Genomic DNA, 19,726 nt, shown 5'->3' with positions numbered 1-19,726 from the left:
GTCGGTGGACAGAAAACAGACATCATCCTCTGGACCTTGATGAGTGAGTTCTACTTGTGAGAGCGAACTGCACACTGTGACTGGAGACAGTGGTCCGAGAAGGCCACCGCGGGGCGAGTGCCAGCCCAGGGGAGAGCCGGGGGCAGGGAGTGGAAGATGGCCGCAGGACATGGGGGCAGTGGCCCGAGCTGGCCCGGCCACTCTGGCTGTGGTGGTGCTTTGCATTTTGCTCAAGGCTCAGGAAGGCCATGGGCAGGTTTTGAAGGAGCGGGTCGAGAGTGAGCCGGGAGCCATTTTAAACTCCGTGGATTAAGAGGGGGCCCTCGTGGGAGCAGCCGGAAGGTTAGGAGGTGATGAGTGGTCCAGGGAGACGAAGAGGAGGGGCTGGCCGAGGAGCCAGGGAGAGGTGGCCAGACTGCCATGCGGCCAGAGCATCAGCCTGGGGTCAGCCTGGGGTCAGCCGGGGAGGGTGGGGAGGAGAGGAAGTCCTCCTGAGCCCCGGGGCGCCCCTGCGTCTGGCAGAGCTGCGGAGTGCCCTTCCAGTGTCCCTGTTCCCCTCTGTCGGCCGCATCTCCCAGGCACCCTCCTCTAGCCCAGATCTTTCTGGAAAAAGCAGTAGCTTTCATTTGTTAATGGCACCGAGCCGAGCGCCATGGCTGCGTCATCTCATCGGATGCTCCCAGTGTTACAGGTGACGAAACCAAGGCTCCAGAGGGCAAGCCAGGGACCGAGGCCGGTGAGCTGGTGAGCGACGAGCCCCAGCCTCCCACCCCGCTCCAGCTGCCTGCCAACCTCCTGCTGGTGCCCCCGGGCTCCGGTTGCCTCCCCGCCGCCACGTCCCCTGAGCGGAGGTCCTCCAGATGTGCAGCTTTGCTGCTTGCTGTGTCCACTCAGAAGGTCGCGGGGAAAGGCCGCAGCAGCTGCAGAGGAGACACGGGGGTGGGAGGAGCCCGCTCGAGCCACCAGCTAGGTCCAGCGTTCCCGCACGCCGCCACGTCCGGCCTGGCCCCGGCCCAGCTCTCCCCAGCCTGTGTCATTTGGAGCAAGCCCCAGACACCAACATTTCAGGTGTTGATATTCCAGAATGTTCTCTCAAAGATAAGCATTGCTTTTTAATAGTAATACTATTATAATAAAAGTGGTAGCACACCTATAAATTAATAATTACTTAATACCCAGGGTTTCTTTTTTTTTTTTTCTGTTCGAATCAGGGTCTAGGTAAGATCCACACATTGTGATTCATGGGTTTGTCTCTTAAATCCCTTTTCATCTATAGAGTCTCCCTCTTTGCCATTTGTTGAAGAAACTGGGTCATTTGTCCTGTAGAGTTTGGTACCATCTGGCTTTTTGCTGCTTCTGTCCCTGTGGTATTAATTTAGCACAGTCTTCTGGTTTGTGTATTCCCTGTCAACTTGAACTTGAATCTGGAGGTGAGATCTGCCTAGGAAGGTGGCAGGGGGTCCCATCTGGTGGTGTGTGGTTGTGAAATAGGCAGCTGTTGATGGGCAGCGCCTCGATGGCTTTGAGGAGTCACCGAACAGTGATGCCGTCATCCCTTCTCCACGTGTGCCTTTCGCCTGTCGCCTCCTGTGTGGTTACCCCCGGAAAGGCAGCCCCGGCGCTTGGTCTTCCCTCTCCTTTACGTGCCAGTTTCAGACCCCACAGCAGTCTCCGCATCTTGCAGGCGGAGGACACGGGTCTGGCTTTGCTCTTCTGAGCCTAAGTCCCTCTGCCCAGGACGCAGTTCGCCCTCCCAGGGCCCACGGCCTTTCTCTCTGAGTCGCTGCTGCCACCGCTCTCTGGCCCATCCCCAGCTGCTGCCACGCGGGCCCTCGGGGCTCCCATGGGAACGCACTTCTCCCTGTCCCCCTGACACTTCTTGACTTGACCGACTCACAGCCATTCATTCTCCTAGCCTGTCACAGCGTCCAGGGCCTTCTGACCCCTTCCCCGCCCCTGCTGTGGGCTCAGGCTCTTCTCTTCTCCATCCTCTGATTTCATTTTTTTGGTAAATATGGAGTGCCTCCCATGTGCCAGCACCTGGAGGGTACAGGACAGGGGTCCCCAGAGCCCCTGCCTCCAAGGGCTTCCCAGTCTGGTGGAGAGACACGCCCTGTGACAAATGCCTCATTAAGGGCAGTCATGGGGCAGTTTGGGCAGGGAGGAGGGACACTGGCCATGTTTACGGGCATTACAGTGGCTCACTACAGGGCGTCCTTCCCTTGACAGGACTGGGAAGCAGCTAAAGGCCTCAGGGCAGTGGCTGCCTCCTGGGACTCTCCTGGCTTCCTCCACGGCCTTTCTGTGGTTGACAGTGCCCTGCGAAGCGTCACATCACACGGATAAGCAGGAAGAGAGGTGCTGAGGCTTTCTCTCCGCACGTTTGTGTTTGATTTGGGAAGGAAAGCCCTCCCTGGGCGTAGCTACCCTATGCCTTTGCATCTCAGCACCCCGCCTCTGCCAGGGGACGTCTCCGTGTCTGGTTTAGACGGACGGGCCGAGTGAGACACCCTCGCTGCCTGAGACCAGGGGCAGCGGGGAGGGGCGAGGCCGGTGCCGCCTTGGAAGCCGGCAGTGGCCCGAGAAGGACTGCTTGCTTGTCTTCTCACCAGACCTGGGGCTCCCAGAAGGCAGAGTCTTCGGCTTTTACAGGTGGCAGGCATGTCCGAAAGTGGGGACAGGGCCATCCACACGGACCGCCGGACCCCACCCCTGTCCTCCTCGTTTAGAAGTGGGCACGCGGCCAGCTGGCTCCCACTCAGGCGTCGCCTGTTCACCAGGGTTCACAAAGCCTGGCGTTACTCCTGCAAACCAGAGGGCCTTGCTGGGGGGCCGAGGCGCGTGGCCAGGCTGCCGCGCCCCCCCTTTGCCCCCTCTCTCCCTGGGACTGTGAGCTTGCAGGAGGCTGGGGTGGAGAGGAGGTGCGGCCACTTCCGGGAGGACCTGTTGTGAGGCCTCCTTCGGACCGTTGAGAAACCTTCACTGGCTCCTGTGCTGCTCGTTTTTTCTCTCCCAGTGGAGAGCACTTTTTGAAATGGGGGTGTAATTCACATTCCAGAAAATTCACCCTTTGAAAGCACACAGATTCGGGGGGTTCTAGTACATTCAGCATTGTGCCATCATCACAGATTTAAATTCCAGAACGTTTTCATCACCCCAGAAAGAAGCCCCGTGCCCGTTAGCAGTCAGCTTCCATTTCCCCCTCCCCAGTCCCTGATGCTCACGAACCCACTTCCTGCCTGTGTGGACGTGCCTGGACGTTTCACGTGAATGGGGTCACACGCTGTGTGGCCTCCAGTGCCCCGCTTCTCGCTGAATGTCATGTGTTCAGGGTCCACCCACGTCGTAGTGAGTGTCAGCGCCTCGCTGCTTTTAAGGCTGAGCGCCGCTCCAGTGTGTGGACGGGCCACATCACGTTCATTCAGTCCTTTGCTGATGGACACTTGGATTGTTGCCCCTTGTGCCTACTGTGACTCACGCTGCCGCGGACGTAGACATACAAGTTTCTGTGTGACTGTGTTTCCTTTTCTTTTGGGTGTGTATCTAGGAGCTACATGGGTCACACAGATATTCTATTTCAACATTTTGAGGAACTCGTCGACATTTTTCCAAAGCGACTGCACCATTTTCCATTCCTGCTGGCCGTACACAAGGGTTCCAGTTTCTCTGCATCCTTGCCCACACTTGTTATTTTCAGCTTTTTTTATTAATTGCCATCCTAGTGGGTGTAAGGTGGTGTCTCCTGGTTTCGATTTGTATTTTCATAATGATTAATGATGTCGACCGTCGTTCTGTGTGTTTATTGGCCGTTCGTGTATCTTTGGAGAAATTTCCCTTCTAGGAAGGGGCTGGGGAAGGAGGCTCGAGGATCGGGGGTCTCGGAGCCTGCGGTCAGGTCTCAGCACTGTCACTTAGCAGTGCTGCATCTTCGAGCCTTGGTCCCTCCATTTGTTGGCAGGTGGTGTGGGGTTTCGCAGGGGAACGTGTGCACAAGGCTCTCCATCCCGTCAGCAAAAATGTTACCATTTACCATTATTCTTAACGACCTGTGGCCTCTGTTTCTCTCTGTGGCCTCTGTTTCTGTCGCGGAGCCTGCTTTGCCACGTTTTCTGCAAATAGCAAGTTAATTCATTTCACATAATCAGATGGACGAGAAGGAGGCGCACGGAGAGAGGCGTAGACAGGGGTCTGAGCGGGGGAGGAGTGGAGGCCAAGCGAAGGAGATAGAGGGCAGCAGCCGGCCGTGGGGAGCGCACGGCCACCTCTGTCCCGTGACTGTCCCGGCAGCCTCCCATCCGCCCCCTGAAACGGACTTCCTCGTGTTCTTTGTTTAAGGAGGAGCCGAGGAAAGTTTGCTTCACCTATGACCTGTTCCTGAACCTGGAGGGCAACCCGCCCGTAAACCACCTGCGCTGCGAGAAGCTCACCTTCAACAACCCCACCATCGAGTTCCGGTACAAGCTCCTCATGGCTGGCGGGGTGAGTGTGCCCCGAGCGGGCGGGCCCCGCCCCCGCCCGTCCGCGCGCCGACGGGCTCAGCTGCTCTGTCGTGGCTTCCGTAGACTTTTATCTCTGCTCCCGAACTGGGAGCCTTGGTGCTGGGGCGCCTGGGGATCTCCCTCCAGGGTGCATCCCTCTAGTGCATGGGTGGACACACCAGGTACCCAGAGGGCCAGGTTGCACAGGTAGCCCCTGGCAGCGCTGGCGAAGTCCCAGGTATCCCGAGTCTGTGCTGGGGCTTTGTCAGCCGGGAATGACTAGCCACTAGTTATCCCCGTAGCTTCTTAGCTTCCTGGTCGGCTTTGGTTAATTAGCACCTTCCTCCAGAAGGAGGGTGGGGAGAAGGATAGGCGTGAGGCCACTCTGTCAGCGTGGCAAGGCTCTGGGGCCCGCTCCCAACCGGATTGGCAAGGCCACCCTGGGACCGCGTCATCTGGGGAAACAGCAGCCGCTCTCTGTGGGGTTCCCTAATGATGCACGCCACCTGGCAGCTTTGTCCTCGTGAGGCTAGGTGAAGGTGCCAGCTCTCAGAACCTAGGTCTCTGAGGTGAGTCGTGTGGCTGGTGATCCTGCTGTGGTGGCAGAGTGCCAGGAGCATGTGTCAGGACTCAGGGAGACTGGGGTTGGGGAGCTTGGTGCAAATGGATGGTTGATTATGGAGGAGGCGGGGCACTTGGCTGCAGGCTGGACTGTGTGTGTCAAGAGAGGTGCAGGCTAAGCACATGAGACATCTCAGAGCCACTTGTTGGTGACCCAAAGTCACTGAGCATTTGTCTAGCTGCCAGAGGTGCCTCTGATGGAGGATTCTGTCAGGGTCATTGGGGGTTGGTGAAGAGAGAGAGAATGTGTGGGTGTGTGAGCACGTTTGTGTGAGTGAGACTTGGTGTGTGTGAGTGTATGTGAATGAGTGTGAGCGTGTGTGTGAGTGTGAGACTGTGAGCATGTTTGAGTGAGAGTGTGTGTGTGTGTGTGTGTGTCAGGCCCCCCTTCCCAGTGAGCACAGGGAGTTTGGATTGAGCTTCTTTGGGCCTGGGGAGCAGTCTTTTTCTCTTCATTTAATTTAGTTGGGTCTTTAACAGACGTTTCTAAAGCTCCGCAGTGACGTGTTCCCTGCAGAGCGGTTGCATAAGCTCCGCTCTGTCCCAGTGGAGGGCGAGTCTGGGATTCAGACCCCTACGCGGCAGGGCGGCGGGGCGGACGGACCGACGCAGCCGGTCCTCACGTTCGCCCCTTGCGGGACGGGCCGAGGACGCAGGGGGCGTGTCAGCCTCCACGGCCCTGCCCCACTCTGCCCCTGCCGCTTCCCTTCCACACGTTTCCCCTGGCCTGGGGTCGCCCGGTCTCCACAGTCACAGCTCTGGGGACAGATGTCCAGTCAGCATTCCCCGGCCGCTCAGAGCCCCAGGACCAGGGACCGTGCCCCTCCGCTCTCTGTGTCAGGGGTTTTCTTCGCTCTGAAGAGATGGAGGCTCAGTGTGCATCATCTAAACATGCAAAGCCGGAGGGGCGGGGGAGGACGAGGTGGCATGAGGGGCGAGCCAGAGAGGCTGGGAGGGCAGGTCCGCGTCACAGCCCGGGAGGGCGGAAGGGAGAACGAGGCCCGCGGGCTGCGACCCGTCGCTCTCTGCCAGGCACTTTGCACCTTTGGTGACGGCTTCTCAGAGAGAGAGCTGGTCAGGGGGCGGGCGGGAGGCTGCCGGGACAACCACAGGAACTTTCTTGGCCTCTGGAACCATGGGCTTCTGGGGCTTGTCCTACCTGATGGCACGGCAGTGCTCTCTGGTCTTAGGAGCAGCCTAGGACCTTCACGACTGGGGTCCGCAATCCCCGGGCCGTGGACCGGTGCCAGTCCGTGGCCTGGGAAGTGGGCCGCACAGCAGGAGATGAGCGGCGGGCCAGCGAGCGAAGCAGCCGCTCCCCAGCGCTGGCATCACCGCCTCCGCTCCGCCTCCGCTCATCAGGCGTTAGGTTCTCATAGGAGCACCGGTCCCTGGTGCCTAGAAGGCTGGGGACCGCTGCTTCATGCGATAGTGGCACTTGAGGCCTGAGTTGTGGTCCTTGTGTTAGCCGGTCTGGAGCTCTGAGTGTCCCCAGGGGGGCTGCCATCGGCACCTGGTGGTGGAGGAGCACAGCGTCCACGCGTCGGGGGAACGGCGCCCCGTGCTGCGCGTCACTGGTGGGCGTGGGGTCCTGTGATTCCCCGTGTGAGCATCAGGCACTAACCCAGAGGCGGCCAGAGTGGCTTGGCCGTTTTTGTAGACGGTCAGAGGCCAGCCTCGGGACAGTCGGCTGCTTCTCCCCTCAGCACAGTGCCTCGTCCTCGTCCTCGTCCTCGGCCTCCTCAGCAGCTGAGGGTCTGCATTTCCCTTGGGTGAGACGTGTCCTTGTCGAGCCCGGGGCGGAGGTGGAAGCGGGTCCATTCATTCACTTCACCGTTTCTTAAAGGGCCGCTAGGGAGAAGCGGGGCAGACGCAGGGCGCGCGCTGCACTGTCCCGAAACGGCGTCAGGCTAGGACCTTCCTGTGAAGGAGAGAAGAGAGACGTGAGGGAAGGCGGAAGGAGATGAGTGACGGGCTCCGGCGTCCCGGGAGACCGCAGCTGTCCGCTCCTGCCTTGGCTGTCGGTCGCTTCTCCAGCGCCGCGTGTGTCTTGCTGGCCTTCGAGCCTGGCGATGTCCTGAGACCTCGCGGTCCGGGCCGCGCCGGCCAGGGTCTGCCGCGTTCTGGCAGCCGTGCTTACGAGCGTTGTGGTTGGACAAGCTGGCGAGCGGCTCGGCCTCCGGCTTCGCTGCCCGGAGTCGGGGTTGGGGCGTGGCGCGAAGGGCTCCAGTGCCCTGCTTTCAGCTCGGAGTCCCGTGACCATGACCGTGACATCAGCCACCTCAGATGAGAGGTTGGGCTCGTCAAGGCGTCTCAGGTGCCTGAGGTCGTTAATGGTGTGTGTCCTACCAGCTAAAGGTCTTTTTCTCGCATTTTGCTTTTACGTGCGCTTTCTTCTTTTGTTCTATCTCGTCGCCATCTGGAAGGTTCCTTCTGAGTGGCTGACCGCCATCAGTGTGAACTTCCAGTGCGGGTCTTCGGCAGACTTGCTCCTGAGTCTTCTCTCCCTCCAGCAGGTACCACAGGAGCCTCGCTGGACCTGGGCGGGTGTTTTCAGGAGCAGCTCCTGGCAGGAGCCCAGGCCCTGCCTCGTAGTTAATGAAGGCAGAGCGCACTCCCCACCCCGCAGGCTCCAGCCAGGTGGCTTTTGCAGAGAGCTGGGCCAGCCTCCATGCGGCTCCCCCTTGCCTCGGCCTCCCCGCTCGCTCCGTTTCAGTCAGCCTCAGCCACCTGGCGGTGGAAGAGGGCTGGTTCTTCAGGAGACATGGGACCCGGCGAAGCCGCGCACACTCACGTCCCGCAGAAGCTGTTTCCTCCGCCACGCGCCTGCCGGTGCGGGGTCTGCCTGGCTTCTCACCTTCGTGCTTCTGGTCTTTCTCAACCGCAGCGCTCAGGTCGGCCTTGGCCGCAGCTGCCTCCTCGTGCCTCTTGCACACTCTGCCGGTCTTCGTGGCCCAGCGCTCTCTTCCCCGAGGTCACGCCGGCCGCACCCGGGCCCAGCCATCCTGGGACCCTGCTTCTCTTTGCTCTTGCTGTGAGCCTGCTTTGCTCCGAGCACTCAGCACCCAGGCTCTCCCTGGCCTGCTCCCCCAGAAGGACGCCCTGACACCTCCAGCCACAGTCCCACAAGCCGAATCCTCTTGCCCACCGGATGTCCATCCTGCCTCCTTGCTCGTTGATAACGTCTGTCTCTTCTTTATCACTAGGTGATGGTAATGCCCGAAGGAGCAGAAACGGTGTCCAGGCCCAGTCCTGACTACCCCATGTTACCCACAATTCCACTCTCTGCCTTCTCTGACCCCAAGAAGACCAAACCGTCCCACGGCTCCAAGGTTAGTGAGGTGGAAGGCCCAGTCTCGTGGGAGCACCGGGGCCCAGCGGAGGGTCCTGGGCTCAGGGCGCCCCCTCTGCAGGGCTGAGCCTTCCTTCCCCAGACTCTTCCCCTCGGCATCTTGCTCTTGGAGCTCTCCGTGCTCCCCCGGCTGCTCTCTGCCACTTAGTCAGAAGCGTCGGCTCCTCCTGGATTACACAGGACATCCTGGCGATCGCAGGCTCTTGTCCCTGTTCCTCTTGAGGCCAGAGCACCTGCCCCAACCTCCCCACTCTGCCGAGTCCCTCAGACAGAGCCCCGAGGCAGTCTCGTGAGTTTGGGGGGCCATGGACAGAGTGTGTCCATTGCGGCCACCACGCCCACCCCGTCAGGCCTCCTGCACTCAGCCGGGATGCCCGGTTGCCAGGGCTGGGTGCGTCTTCCCTGGGCTGTTCCAGGCGCACTTCTTTCTGCCGCAGCGGCTCTCGGCAGAGACGGCTTCTGTGGGGGCAGGCGGGACCGTGTGAGCAAGCGGGCCGACTCCCCTGAGAAGAAACGTGTCCTTGTCTTCGCTCGGCCCCCGCAGGCGGGTGGCACTCCCCCCGCTTCGTGAGACGACTCTCTGAGCCGTCCCGGAGTGGCTGCCAGCGCCCTTCGCCGGTGTCACGATGTGCACATCGACTCTGAGCGTGCGTCCCGTACCCGGCCACCGCCCACACAGCTCTGTCCTGGGGCCGCTGCTTGGTCTCGCGTCGCCGACCCCACAAGTTTATGCACTTCTCGTCTTTGCGTTCTTCTTGCTTCACTCACTGCGGGGTGTCGTGAGCCTGGGGCATAGCCTTACTCAGCAGCGGTGCTGGCGGAGCACCACGTCTCCCAGGCAGGGTCTTTCTGGCGCTTTCCGCAAGGCCGGTCAGTCTCTGAAGTCCTCAGATTCGTCTGATAAAGCCCTCAAGACGCATGAGGCCAGTCTCGAGCACGGAACGCAGCTCTGGGGTCTTCCCCACACCGGCCTCCTGGGCCCGTCCTCCTGAGCCGACGGAGGTCACGTGGAAGAGGGATCCTTGCTAGAGATCTTGGCAGCTTCTCTCTCCGCCACTCACAGTTTTCCGGAAGTCGTTGCAAAATAGGAAGGGTAGGAATTTTCATTTCTTCTGTGTGTTACTTGCAAGTCACCTAAAAGCCCATGAAGAGATGCCCTCCCAGGTAGTGAGGACGCTGGCATTTCTCAGCAGAGTTCCTTGGCGGCCCCCGGGAGCCCCCAGCCAGACGGGCACATCCGCCAGGCTCGGCGTCCTTGATCTCTGCCCCTCCCGTTCCAGGATCTGTCTGCAGCCAGCTGGGTGGCATGGTGCAGGAGGCACCTGCACAGGTTTCTCAGACAGCACAGGGCTGGTTCTTCTCCGCTGGTGGCTTCCCTGGAACCGCTTTGCCTGCTGTGCAGTTCTGGCTTCCGAGCCGTCGGCCTCATTCTGCTCTTGTTGGCGGGCAGGGCCGTGCACCAGCCTCTTCCTCCAGCTGGGGACCTTCCTGTGGGCACTGGCTGTCCCCCAAGATTAGTTCTCCACTGCCGGGACCCGAAGTCGGGTTGCCCGGCCACAGACTCCAGGCAGAGAGGGTCAGGTTGAGCAGGGTCCCCAGCCCAGGGGCCCTGGGGAGTCTGGCTGCTGTCGCCATAGCGGGATCGGCCCCTAGTGGACTTGCCACTGCAGGCTCCTCGGAGGTAGCGTGGCAGGCAGGAGCCGGCATCCTGGAAGGGGAGCGGAGCCCTGCGTGGCCTGCTGTGAGGACGGTGTTCCCTTTGGCCCTGCCCTGCAGTGCCCCTGGACTTGCGTCTCTGTAGCTTCTCCCAGTCTGACGTCAGCCAGTTGTCTTGGATGACTTTTCGCGTCATTGAAATTTTCGCTCTGGAAATGTTTCTGCGAGGGGTCGGGAACATCTGCCTGACACTCAGATCTCAGTGTGCGATTTCAGAGCACCGCAGCCTTGGGCCTGTGCAGAGTCCCGGGGGGAAGGGCTGCTGCTCAGAAGCTGTGGCCTTTGGTGGATGTGCCTGTCAGGTGTGCTGTCGCCCCACTTCCTGAGGCTGGGACCAGCTCCTGCAGCCCAGGCGGGTGCGTGGACTCTGCGAGAAGAGGCTGGAATTGCACGTGGGATCTCTGCTTCCTGTCTCTCTCTGTGGAGGAGCAGCTGGCTGGGGAGCGGAGTCCCCAGGGACTGGCCCCGTTCGATGCACCAGCCCCAAGGGATGCGCCCCTCTAAATGGTCAGCTGGGGGCTTTTGCGAGGGCCCCCTCCCACAGGCCTGGTGATGGAAGAGCCAGGGCTGGGCACAGGGGCTGACATTTCTCCAGAGAGGTGTTAGGAGCCATGACCACCGGGGCTGTCCCCAAATCTTTGGCACTGATGTAGGTTGTGGATTTGCAAGAAGATGGTGACAGAGCTGCTCCGAGGTGGTTGAGACTGGGCTCTCTGTCCCTGTGACTCTTTATTGGGCGAGCTCTGTCATTGGGCCCTCACTGGGGCTGGGAGAACAGGAAGCATAGGCCTCTCTGCAGGGCGTTTAGCTGGCTCGTCCATCCCGTTGGCACTCAGTGTGAGCTGGCAAAGTATGGCTCCCTCAGATACTGTGGGCCACCCTTGGAGTCTGGCTGCTGTTGGTGTCCTGGCGGGCTTTGATCTGGTGAGCCTCTGGGCCCAGCCATGCGCCTGGCTGGCTGAGTGACAGCGGAGCCCTAGGCAGCCAGCAGCAGCGGGCACTGGTCCAGCACCCCTGGACGTGCAGGGTCGCAAAGGAGTGTTGAAAGGAGGAGGCAAACAAGGCGTCTGGTGGGGCACCCACCCGCAGGCTATGCTGACTCTGTGGGGGTGGCCCCGGCCCCTTGATCTGAGTGCTCGGTGTCGGCCACGGCCCACACTGTCCCAGTGAGGTAGGTGGCCTTGCCCTGGTTCAGAGGAAGCACAGGCACACAGGGTTGGAGTCACCTGGCCTGGCCTTCCCAGAAGTCCGGAGCAGGGCCGCTCTCCGCCTGTCCCTAGCTGGAGCTCTGTGACCTGGCGACCCACCCTCAGCCATCTGGATTTCTCAAGAACCATCCGCATTATAAGAAAGCCGCCCGCCTGGCCAGCTTTGATCCCAGGGCCTCGGGGTTGCTGGCAGGCACTCAGGGGACCAAAGAGCCCTGTGCCTGGCTGTGCGCTGGGTCCAGGCGGGGTCGGGGTGACCAGGCAGGAGGCACACAGACTCTGTGGTGGGGACAGGAGAGGGGCCCACCTGCTAGTGCCCCCCGGCGGGAAGCTGCAAGGCGTGTCGGAGGGGAGTGGGTCGTGTGGCTGCCTTTCTCTGTCTGACTCACCGTGTGCTCTTCTTGAATCCCTCAGGGAATGTCAGTTCAATTCAGAGGGGAGTCTTAGCCTGCAGCCGCCTGCGACCTGCTGACACTTCCTAGTAGTTTAAAGGCACAGCTCCATTTAAAACTCTCACCTGCTGCCTTACTTTTTCGCTTTTTGGAAGATTTTCTCTAGCTGAGTCTGAATCAGGTGGATTATACTTTGTAGGGGTCGGGGGAGGAGGAGCAGGGCGACCCCGAGATGCCATTTGACTGTCTTTCTTCCTTCCCGCCCGGCATGTCAGGACGCCAGCAGAGAGAGCGGCAAAGCCTGCAAGGCCCACAAGACGGCCAAGGAGCACCGGGAGCGGCCACGCAAGGACTCCGAGGGCAAGGGCCCCTCCAAGGAGCCGGAGCGGGAGCAGGCCCGAGGCGCCAAGGACGCTGCACGGAAGCTGGGCGAGGGCCGGCCACCCAAGGAGGAGAAGGCCCCGCCACCCAAGGCCGCGTTTAAGGAGCCCAAGATGGCCTTGAAGGAGACCAAACTGGAGAGCCTGTCCCCCAAGGGCGGGCCCCCCCCACCGCCCCCTTCCAAGTCTTCCAGCAAGCGGCCCGGCCATGCACCCAAGCCCAGTGCCAAAAAGCAGAAAGAGCAGCTCCAAGGGGTCCAGGAGGCCCCCGGCACCTCGCCCCAGCACCTCGTCTTCCTTCTCGGACAAAAAGCCGGTCAAGGACAAGGGCAGCACCAAAGGGGAGAAGGTCAAGGCTGAGAGCGAGCCCCGAGAGGTCAAAAAGCCCCCGGAGGTGGAGGAGTCCAACTCAGAGGATGAAGCCTCCTTTAAGACAGAGGTGGCCTGTCCCGCCCGTCATCCCGTCCCCCGTCACCCCGTCCTTGTTATCTCTCTCAGCGCTGAGCCATGGGAAGCCTCGTTGGCCCTGAGGTCAGGCCCCGGGGAGGCTGGGGTCTGGACCCAGGGCTCCTGCTCGCTCCTGCAGCTTGGGCGCACCCGCGCTCGTGGCTAGCGCAGGCTCCCTGCCTGTGGGCCTGGGAAAGCCCGCCTCGTGCGGGCTGCGGGCTGTGAGGAGCCGGTGCCTCGGGAAGGGCAGCCGTGAGCCACAAAGGAGCCAGTAGCCGGGTAGCTGACTGGGGGTCCAGACCTCCCTGGGGCCTCTCTGAGGCGGTGTCCTCTGTGAGTGCTGTTTGGCGTCTGGATGGACGGAGGGCTGGGTGAGTGAGCGAGTGACCCCCTCAGCTGCAGCAGCGCCTGGCCCGGTGCTCCATGGCCTTTTGCTGTTTCCAGATCTTCATTCGCTCTCAAAGGCGGAAGCATTGCCACCAGTGGTGCTGCCCAGGGCTCTGCTGGGGCTTTGGAAGTGGTTCTTGAAGCCAGAGCTGTTTTATGTCAGCGGTGCTGACGTCACGAGTGTGTGGCTTCCAGGGGTACCCCATTGGAGGCGACAGCACTAGGGGTAACGATTCGGCGCACAGGTAATAGGGCACCCGCTGGACTAAGGAGACACACAAGGCGGGCGATGCTCCGCGCCTGGCACTTCACATGGCCAGGAGACCCTGTTCGCCAGGGAACCTAAGGGGCGGGGCGCTGACAGCCTCCCGGCCGTCCGGGCCCGTCTCAGTAGCCTCCTTGGCCGCTGCAGGTTCTTTGGGTGCTGAACAGAGCCCAACCTGTCGCCTGCTTCCTCTGTCCGCTTGGCCCCCAGAGCTTGGACAGGTGCCTTCGCCCCCTTTCCACCCTAGATGCTTCCGGGCAAGGCCTTTCCGCACCCAGGGCCGGTGACCTACATTGGGAAGCGAAGTTGGGATCACACCCGGCTGGGATCCCCGTGAGCACCTGGGAAGCCTCCCCGAGGTGCTGCTGCTTGGAGGGGCTGGATGTGTGGCATTTGCGGCCGGGCACCTTGGACCTGGCGCTGGGGTTTCTCGTGGAAGCCTCGGGGATTTCTCTCGGCTGCGCCTCGAGTCTCAGCCCTGAGACTTGTGAATGATGAGACTTAGCCACTTGAGGTTCGTGCAGGGATGAGACCTGGGCCACCAACAGGACGCCAGGGCTCTCCAGGGTTGTGGGACAGTTACTAAGTGACGTTTCCCGGCCTTGGGATTTCGGTGAGGTGGGGGAGGTGAGACAGTCTTCCAGAGCCAGGTCCCTGGCTTCTCTGACCGTCTCGGGCCGTCCCAGCCTGGAGGCCGCATGGGGTGCCACATCTGGAAAGCCGGGACTGCTGCATAGGACTTGGGTCACCTCCCACTTGGCTGAGAGGTGGCTGGCAGTGCCTCATCTGGGTCCCTGGGCTGAGCCCGCAGCTCCTCCGGCTGCTTCTCTCTGGTCTCCCTGGCCCAGGAGCGCTGGGAGCATGGCGGGCCCCTCTTCTGCCCTCCGCTGGATAACGTGGCAGCGCTTGCAGTGGCTCCTCGTGAGCCTTCGGACCTTTGTTCTTGGGCGGAGACCGTGTCCGCCCCTTGGGTCTGTGTAGGAGAGGGGGGCAAGTGCGTCTGAGATGCGTCTGACTGCCACCGCCACCGCACACGGGCACAGGGCGGGGCTGGAGCGGCCTCTCAGCCTGGCATTTCGTAGCTTGCTGCCTGCACACTGGGTGGCCACCACCCCGGACCGGCTCTACAAAACAGCCCGGCCCCACTGTTTTGTATCAGTTTCACGGACCCTGCTACTCACGCCACCGGTTCAGATTCCCTGTTGTAGATGTCAGAGGCACGGTGGGCACCAGCCTCCGTGTGCTGGTGGCGGCCACGCCCAAACACAGAGCAGAGGCTGCAGGCCGGCTTTTACAGATGGGGAAACCAAGGCTGGAAACTGAGAACGGCCTTGGTCAGTTGGTGGGACAGCCAGGGTCACATCCTGGACTTCGGAGCTGGGGTAAGAACTCAAGTCTGTGTGCAAGAGGGTTGCGTGGTTCCAGGCCCGTCGTTGGGGCTTGGAGGTTGCTCATCTTTGTGGTGCCCCCACAGTGGACAGGGGCTGGTGGCAATCTAGGCCAGGTTTCTGGAGGAGGGTTCCCCGGGGCACACACCAGCCCTCAGGTGTGTGAGTGGGTGGCGTCAGCAGGAGCCTGTTGGGAGGCCCTGGAGCAAGTGGCTTAGGCCATGGTGAACCCTGGAGAAGAGGCCCCTTAACTCCTCAGGTGGTGAGTGTTCTGCCCCAGGCGGCCTGGTCGCTCTCTGGGCTCCAGCCCTGCGGGCTGGGGCTGCCTCGGCCCGTGGACATCTGGAGGGGGAGGGGCCCCCGGGGGTCTCCTCGCATGTGGCCTCGCCAGGACCAGGCAGATGCTGCCGGGTGCCTCTCCTGTCTCCCGGCCCCCTCCCTCCTCTTGACAACGGGAGATGGCCAGAGGCGTTTGGTCCCAAGCGCTCAGGTGCTCAGCTTTCAGACGGTCCCCTGAGGCAAGAGGGCGGAGGCAGCCTCCTGGGTGTGGGCGTACTGAGCCAGGGCAGACTTTCTTGGCTGCTCTGCCCTTGCGAGCCCGTGCAGGCCCGCAGCCAGCTCGGCCACACACGCCTTCCGGGGCGGCCCGTTGGCAGGAACGCAGGCCCGTTCTGGCTCCGTGCTCTGTTTGGCAAGGCCGGAAGCCCCTTCTCCGAGTAGGGCTCTGGAATGACCAGTCCCTGTTCACCCTGGGAGGTGTGATAGCTCCGCCCCCTTATCATCTCACTCGTATCCTAATGGCCTAGTTTGGCCTTTTACTGCCCCCTGGTGGCCGAGTCGGGGTGGGCAGCTTCAGGAAGAGGGAGGTTGTGACCTGCTGTGGGTACAGTGGACCAGGCTGGAGGCCACAGTGTACTCAGCTGCTTGTCGCATGCACACACACACTCGCTACCGCAGGGCACCGGCTGGGCGATGGCAGCACAGGCAGGAACACGGCTTTTTGTCGTTTAGCCCTGGGACAGGCAGTGGGGAAATGAGGGCAGAGTGAGAATCCGGGTCCCTGCCCCCCTCCTGTCCCTGTGGTGCCATGGTCCCTGCCAGCTCTTCCCCCACAGACGGGCGTGCCGCCCAGGCGCACGGGGACCGATGTGATCCGAGTTCCTCCTGGAACTTCTAGAAATTTGTCGAAGTTTCTCAGTGGGAAAAGAAGGGCCATTACCTTGTGAATGGGAGCCCGAGGCGTGCTGGGGCCAGGGCGGAGGCGGGACAGGTTCTCAGGTGTGTGCACCTGTCCGCCTCTGTGCCTGGGCCGGGGTGCTTGGGGCCTGGCGCCTCTGCGACTTTCTCAGTGAGTGTCGGGGGGACCCGGTTGTGTGTCGCTGTTGCCTGGGTGATTTCTTGTCCACTCTTTTTGCTTGGACTGAAAGGTTGTTCTCTTCTCTCCCCGTCTGCCCCACCCCACCGTGGGGTGCAGTCTGCCCAGTCCAGCCCGTCCAGCTCCAGCTCCAGCTCCGACTCCAGTTCGGATTCAGATTTCGAGCCATCTCAGAACCACAGTCAAGGTGGGTGATGACAGAGGAAAGCAACTGGAAGTTTTCTGTGGCGTGTTGCTGTGGGAGCACCCCGACTCCGCCTGGAGGCCGTTGGGGTCCCAGGCAGGTTAGAGAACCGGGGTCACGAGCAGTTTCCCGGCGTGATGGGCTTTCGTGTGGGAGCTCACGCCACACCTGAGGCTCAGCAAAGCCCGAGTCTGACGGCCGTTGCTACACCTTACCCAGGGCCCGGGCAAGGGGCGGGCGGGGGCTCAGGCCTGGGCTGCACTCACCCCGGGCGTTTCTTCAGCGTATGACTGCTTGCCCACGCTGGGCCCCCAGAGGTCCCCGTCCCTAGTTGTGAGAGCTCAGGGAGTCTCCTAAAAGGAAAAGCAGAAGCAGGTCACCTGAGCGCCCGCCAGGTGTGGGAAGTTCCTTCCTTCCAGTGTCCGTTCTCTGGCCCTGAGGGCGCCCCGTGTGTGACGGGGGCCAGAGCTGCACTGGCTGATGAGGTGCTGCTGTTTGCCCCACCCACGTCCAGATGCCCTCCATGCCAGCTCCCCCCGCCCCGGCGAAGGTAGCACTGGTCCCTCTGCCCACCGTGCACCCCGCCCATCCCCACACGTGCTCCTGGGTCACACAGCGCGTCTGGCTGGCACCTTCTGCCTTTTCCCTGTAGGGGGGTGCGGGCTAGGAGTGGCGAGAGGGTGTGAGGCCCGCTTGGCTGCCCCGGAACCCCCTGGGGAGGCCTTGCACAGGCTCAGGGTGGGCCCAAGCGCTCCCGGCCTACAGGGTGTGGGTGTGCGAGGGCCCAGCTGAGCCCGCTGCCAACCCTCACACCGGAAGCATTTCTCCTGGTGGATTGAATGACAGTCTCTCCGCCTTGGCGTGCTGGCGCCCACCTGCTGTCATTCTGCAGCGGGGGAGGGGGAGAGAGGAGGGAGGGGGGTGTTTCGGGAGGGTTCTGACCTGGGATTCAGACATGCTGTCGCTGAGGGAGCCTGGGGGATGGGCTCAAGCCCACACTCTCTCCAGGGGCTCTTATCTTTAGGGAAAGGGGGGGCGGGACCTGCTGAAGTGGGATCATGTGACCACGGTAATTGAGGCCTTTGTGTCCCTCTGTTGCCTTGGTAACAGGAATATAAACCAAGATGCCGTCTGTAGGGGACTGGAACTGGGCGCCTCTGGAGAAAGGGGAGGACTGGGCTGGGAGAAGCGGAGGGGGTGCTGAGGGTTGGGCAGGCCAGGGTGGGGGCACGGGCCGGGCAGGCGATCCTGTGGCCTGGGCTCTGGCTGCTCGCCCTCCCGGCAGGGCTGCCTGGGCCTGGCTCTAGGCAGAGGCTCTGACTTCAGCTCCTTTGGCTTTGGCTATGGAAGGGCCCTGTGGTCCTGCCTCGGACCAGGGGCCAGAGGCCTGTGAGCAGGGCCAGGAAGGTAGGGGATGTAGGGAAGCTAGAGGATCCCTTAGGGGTGGCCTCGGGGGCAGTCCTGGGAGCTAGGCAGCAGGCCCCACCTGGCCAGAGGGACTTGTAGGCGGGTTTGCGGGTGGTTTTGGGGGGTTTCGTCAAGAAGCTCCACGTGGCCCTCGGTGCAGAGGGGACGCTGCAGGGCTCAGGCGCAGCCCTGACCGCTCTCCCGCTCCCTCGTGCCCCGCAGGCCCCCTGCGCTCCATGGTGGAGGACCTGCAGTCGGAGGAGTCGGACGAGGACGACTCTTCATCAGGCGAGGAGGCCGCCGGCAAGACAAGCGCAGGGAGGGATTCCAGGTGCCTGCGCCGCGGGGGAACCGGCGGGCCTGGCTGATGGGCAGGGCCTGGAGGAGGTGGGGCCAGGGCAGGGTGTCCCCGGGGTGAGGACAAAGGGGGCAGCTGAGCTTGCTGGAGGGCACTCTGCCCGGGGCCACGCTGTCTCTCCTGCTGGGCAGAGTGCAGGGGCCGTAGGCATCCTTCCTCCTGTCACTGGAAGGAGGGGCTGTCCGGCAGGGGGGGCCACCACCGGAGAAGCGGGGGCAGCCAAGGGCTAGCCCTGATCTGAGGCGGAGGTGGGGTGTGGCTGGTTCCTCTCCTCTAGAGCCTGGGGACCTTTTTCCCCTTTCCCATGCGTGCGGCATGGGGTGAGGACAGACCCTGAGAACTGTCCAGTGGATACCCCAGACCCCTGGAACAAGCCCACTCGGGGAAGGTGTGCGTTCTCAGCCTCCAAATGGCAGCCTTGGCCCCAGGCCCGCAGAAAGGGTAGACCCCAGTCGGTGGCCGGTCAGGCCCAGATCCAGCCCCTTCTCCCTGGAAGCCAAGGCCCTTGGGCCTCAGCGGCTCCTTAAACCAGGCTGGTCACTGGGTCCGGTCTGCCAGCAGAGGCGTGCCCCGTCGGTGCTCGTGGGCAGTCTGTGTCGGGGTGGCTGGCGAGCCCTGCCGCCTTGAGGGTCTGGCTGTGGGCAGTCTGAGGCGGTGGCCCAGTGGGCTGGGGCGCGAGGAGAACCACCCAAGTCCCAGGAGTGGGTCCCCAATAGGTCCCCAGCCATCCCTGCTGGCACCATTCAGTGTGGACTCCGACTAGACGGGAGGAGCAGGGAACTGGGAGGGCTGACAGACACGGGTCCTGTTCTCCAGGGGGTCCCACGGTGGTGCAGGGACCAAATGTGCAGCAGCACTGTGAGTGTCCCCTGCTAGAGGCAGACGTGGTGGGCCAGGTGGGGTTCCCTGGGCACCAGCAGCGGCCTCACGTCCATGGTCAGGGCAGGGGCCACAAAGACCCTGACGCTGGTGCTGCTGCTGCTTGGGATGAGCTGGCCAAGCCCCATCTCATCCTGGTCTGCTCCCCAGGGGGCCCACAGTCTGCCACGGCCCCCGGCTACTGCCCGGTGGACCTGAGGAAGAGAAGGAAGCCAGGGGTGCGCAGGGCGATGAGGCCATGCCTGGGTCTGGCCACTGCGATAATGTCGCTTGGGTGACGAGGAGACGCTGCCTGCCTTTCCCCCTGGAGTGATTCACAGCTGGGAAGTTGGAGGCCTGAGCTTGGGGCCTTAGGGGAGAGCAGGTGCCCCAGAGCCCAGTGCTCACTGTGGGCGAAGTTAACCAGGGAAACGGACAGCCTCGATCTCGGGGGGAGTAAGACTGGTGCCCGAGACCCAGGCTCCTCACAGCGCTCCCTGGCGTTTCCCGGCACTGCCTTTATGGTGGGGCTTTATGGTTTTAGGCAGAGGGGAAGGTGGCAGGCGGGATCTGCCACATTGCAGATTTGGAGGAACCGTTGTCAGGCTCCCCCTCGCTGAATGAAGCCCAAAATGTCCATGAGGGACTGGGGATCCCAGACAGAGCCTCTCCCAAGGGGGCCCCCAGGGGGGCAGGGCAGAGGGTGGGCCTGTTCCGCCCCCCAGAGGGCTGGAGAGGAATTCGCTTCCTCTACATCCCTCCCTCTCTTCTCCAAGAGATTCTGGAAAAATCGCAAGGACTGTACCAGCTCACGTGCACAGAGGGCGTGAGCGAAGCATGAGTCTGAGGGGAGGCTGTCCAGCCTGAGCTAGCCGGGGATTTTGGATGTTGAGTAACCACGCTCACCCTT

At 62.2% G+C, this 19,726-nt stretch overlaps 1 protein-coding gene across 1 annotated transcript in view; it reads left to right on the top strand.

The window, feature by feature from the left end:
* Positions 1–19,726, top strand: part of MLLT1 (MLLT1 super elongation complex subunit) — a 62,047-nt gene that overhangs the window by 38,231 nt on the left and 4,090 nt on the right. Inside the window, 6 exon segments of the mRNA XM_039878491.1 lie at positions 4,336–4,479; positions 8,306–8,431; positions 12,043–12,383; positions 12,385–12,586; positions 16,109–16,196; positions 17,823–17,931. Coding sequence (XP_039734425.1) covers positions 4,336–4,479; positions 8,306–8,431; positions 12,043–12,383; positions 12,385–12,586; positions 16,109–16,196; positions 17,823–17,931 — 1,010 coding nt within the window.

This window comes from Pteropus medius, unplaced genomic scaffold (assembly GCF_902729225.1).
Source record: "Pteropus medius unplaced genomic scaffold, Ma_sr-lr_union100, whole genome shotgun sequence".
In the NCBI taxonomy this organism is placed as follows: Eukaryota; Metazoa; Chordata; class Mammalia; order Chiroptera; family Pteropodidae; genus Pteropus; species Pteropus medius.
The sequence above is the reverse complement of the archived record's forward strand: the minus strand, read 5'-3'. Positions and strand labels throughout refer to the sequence as shown.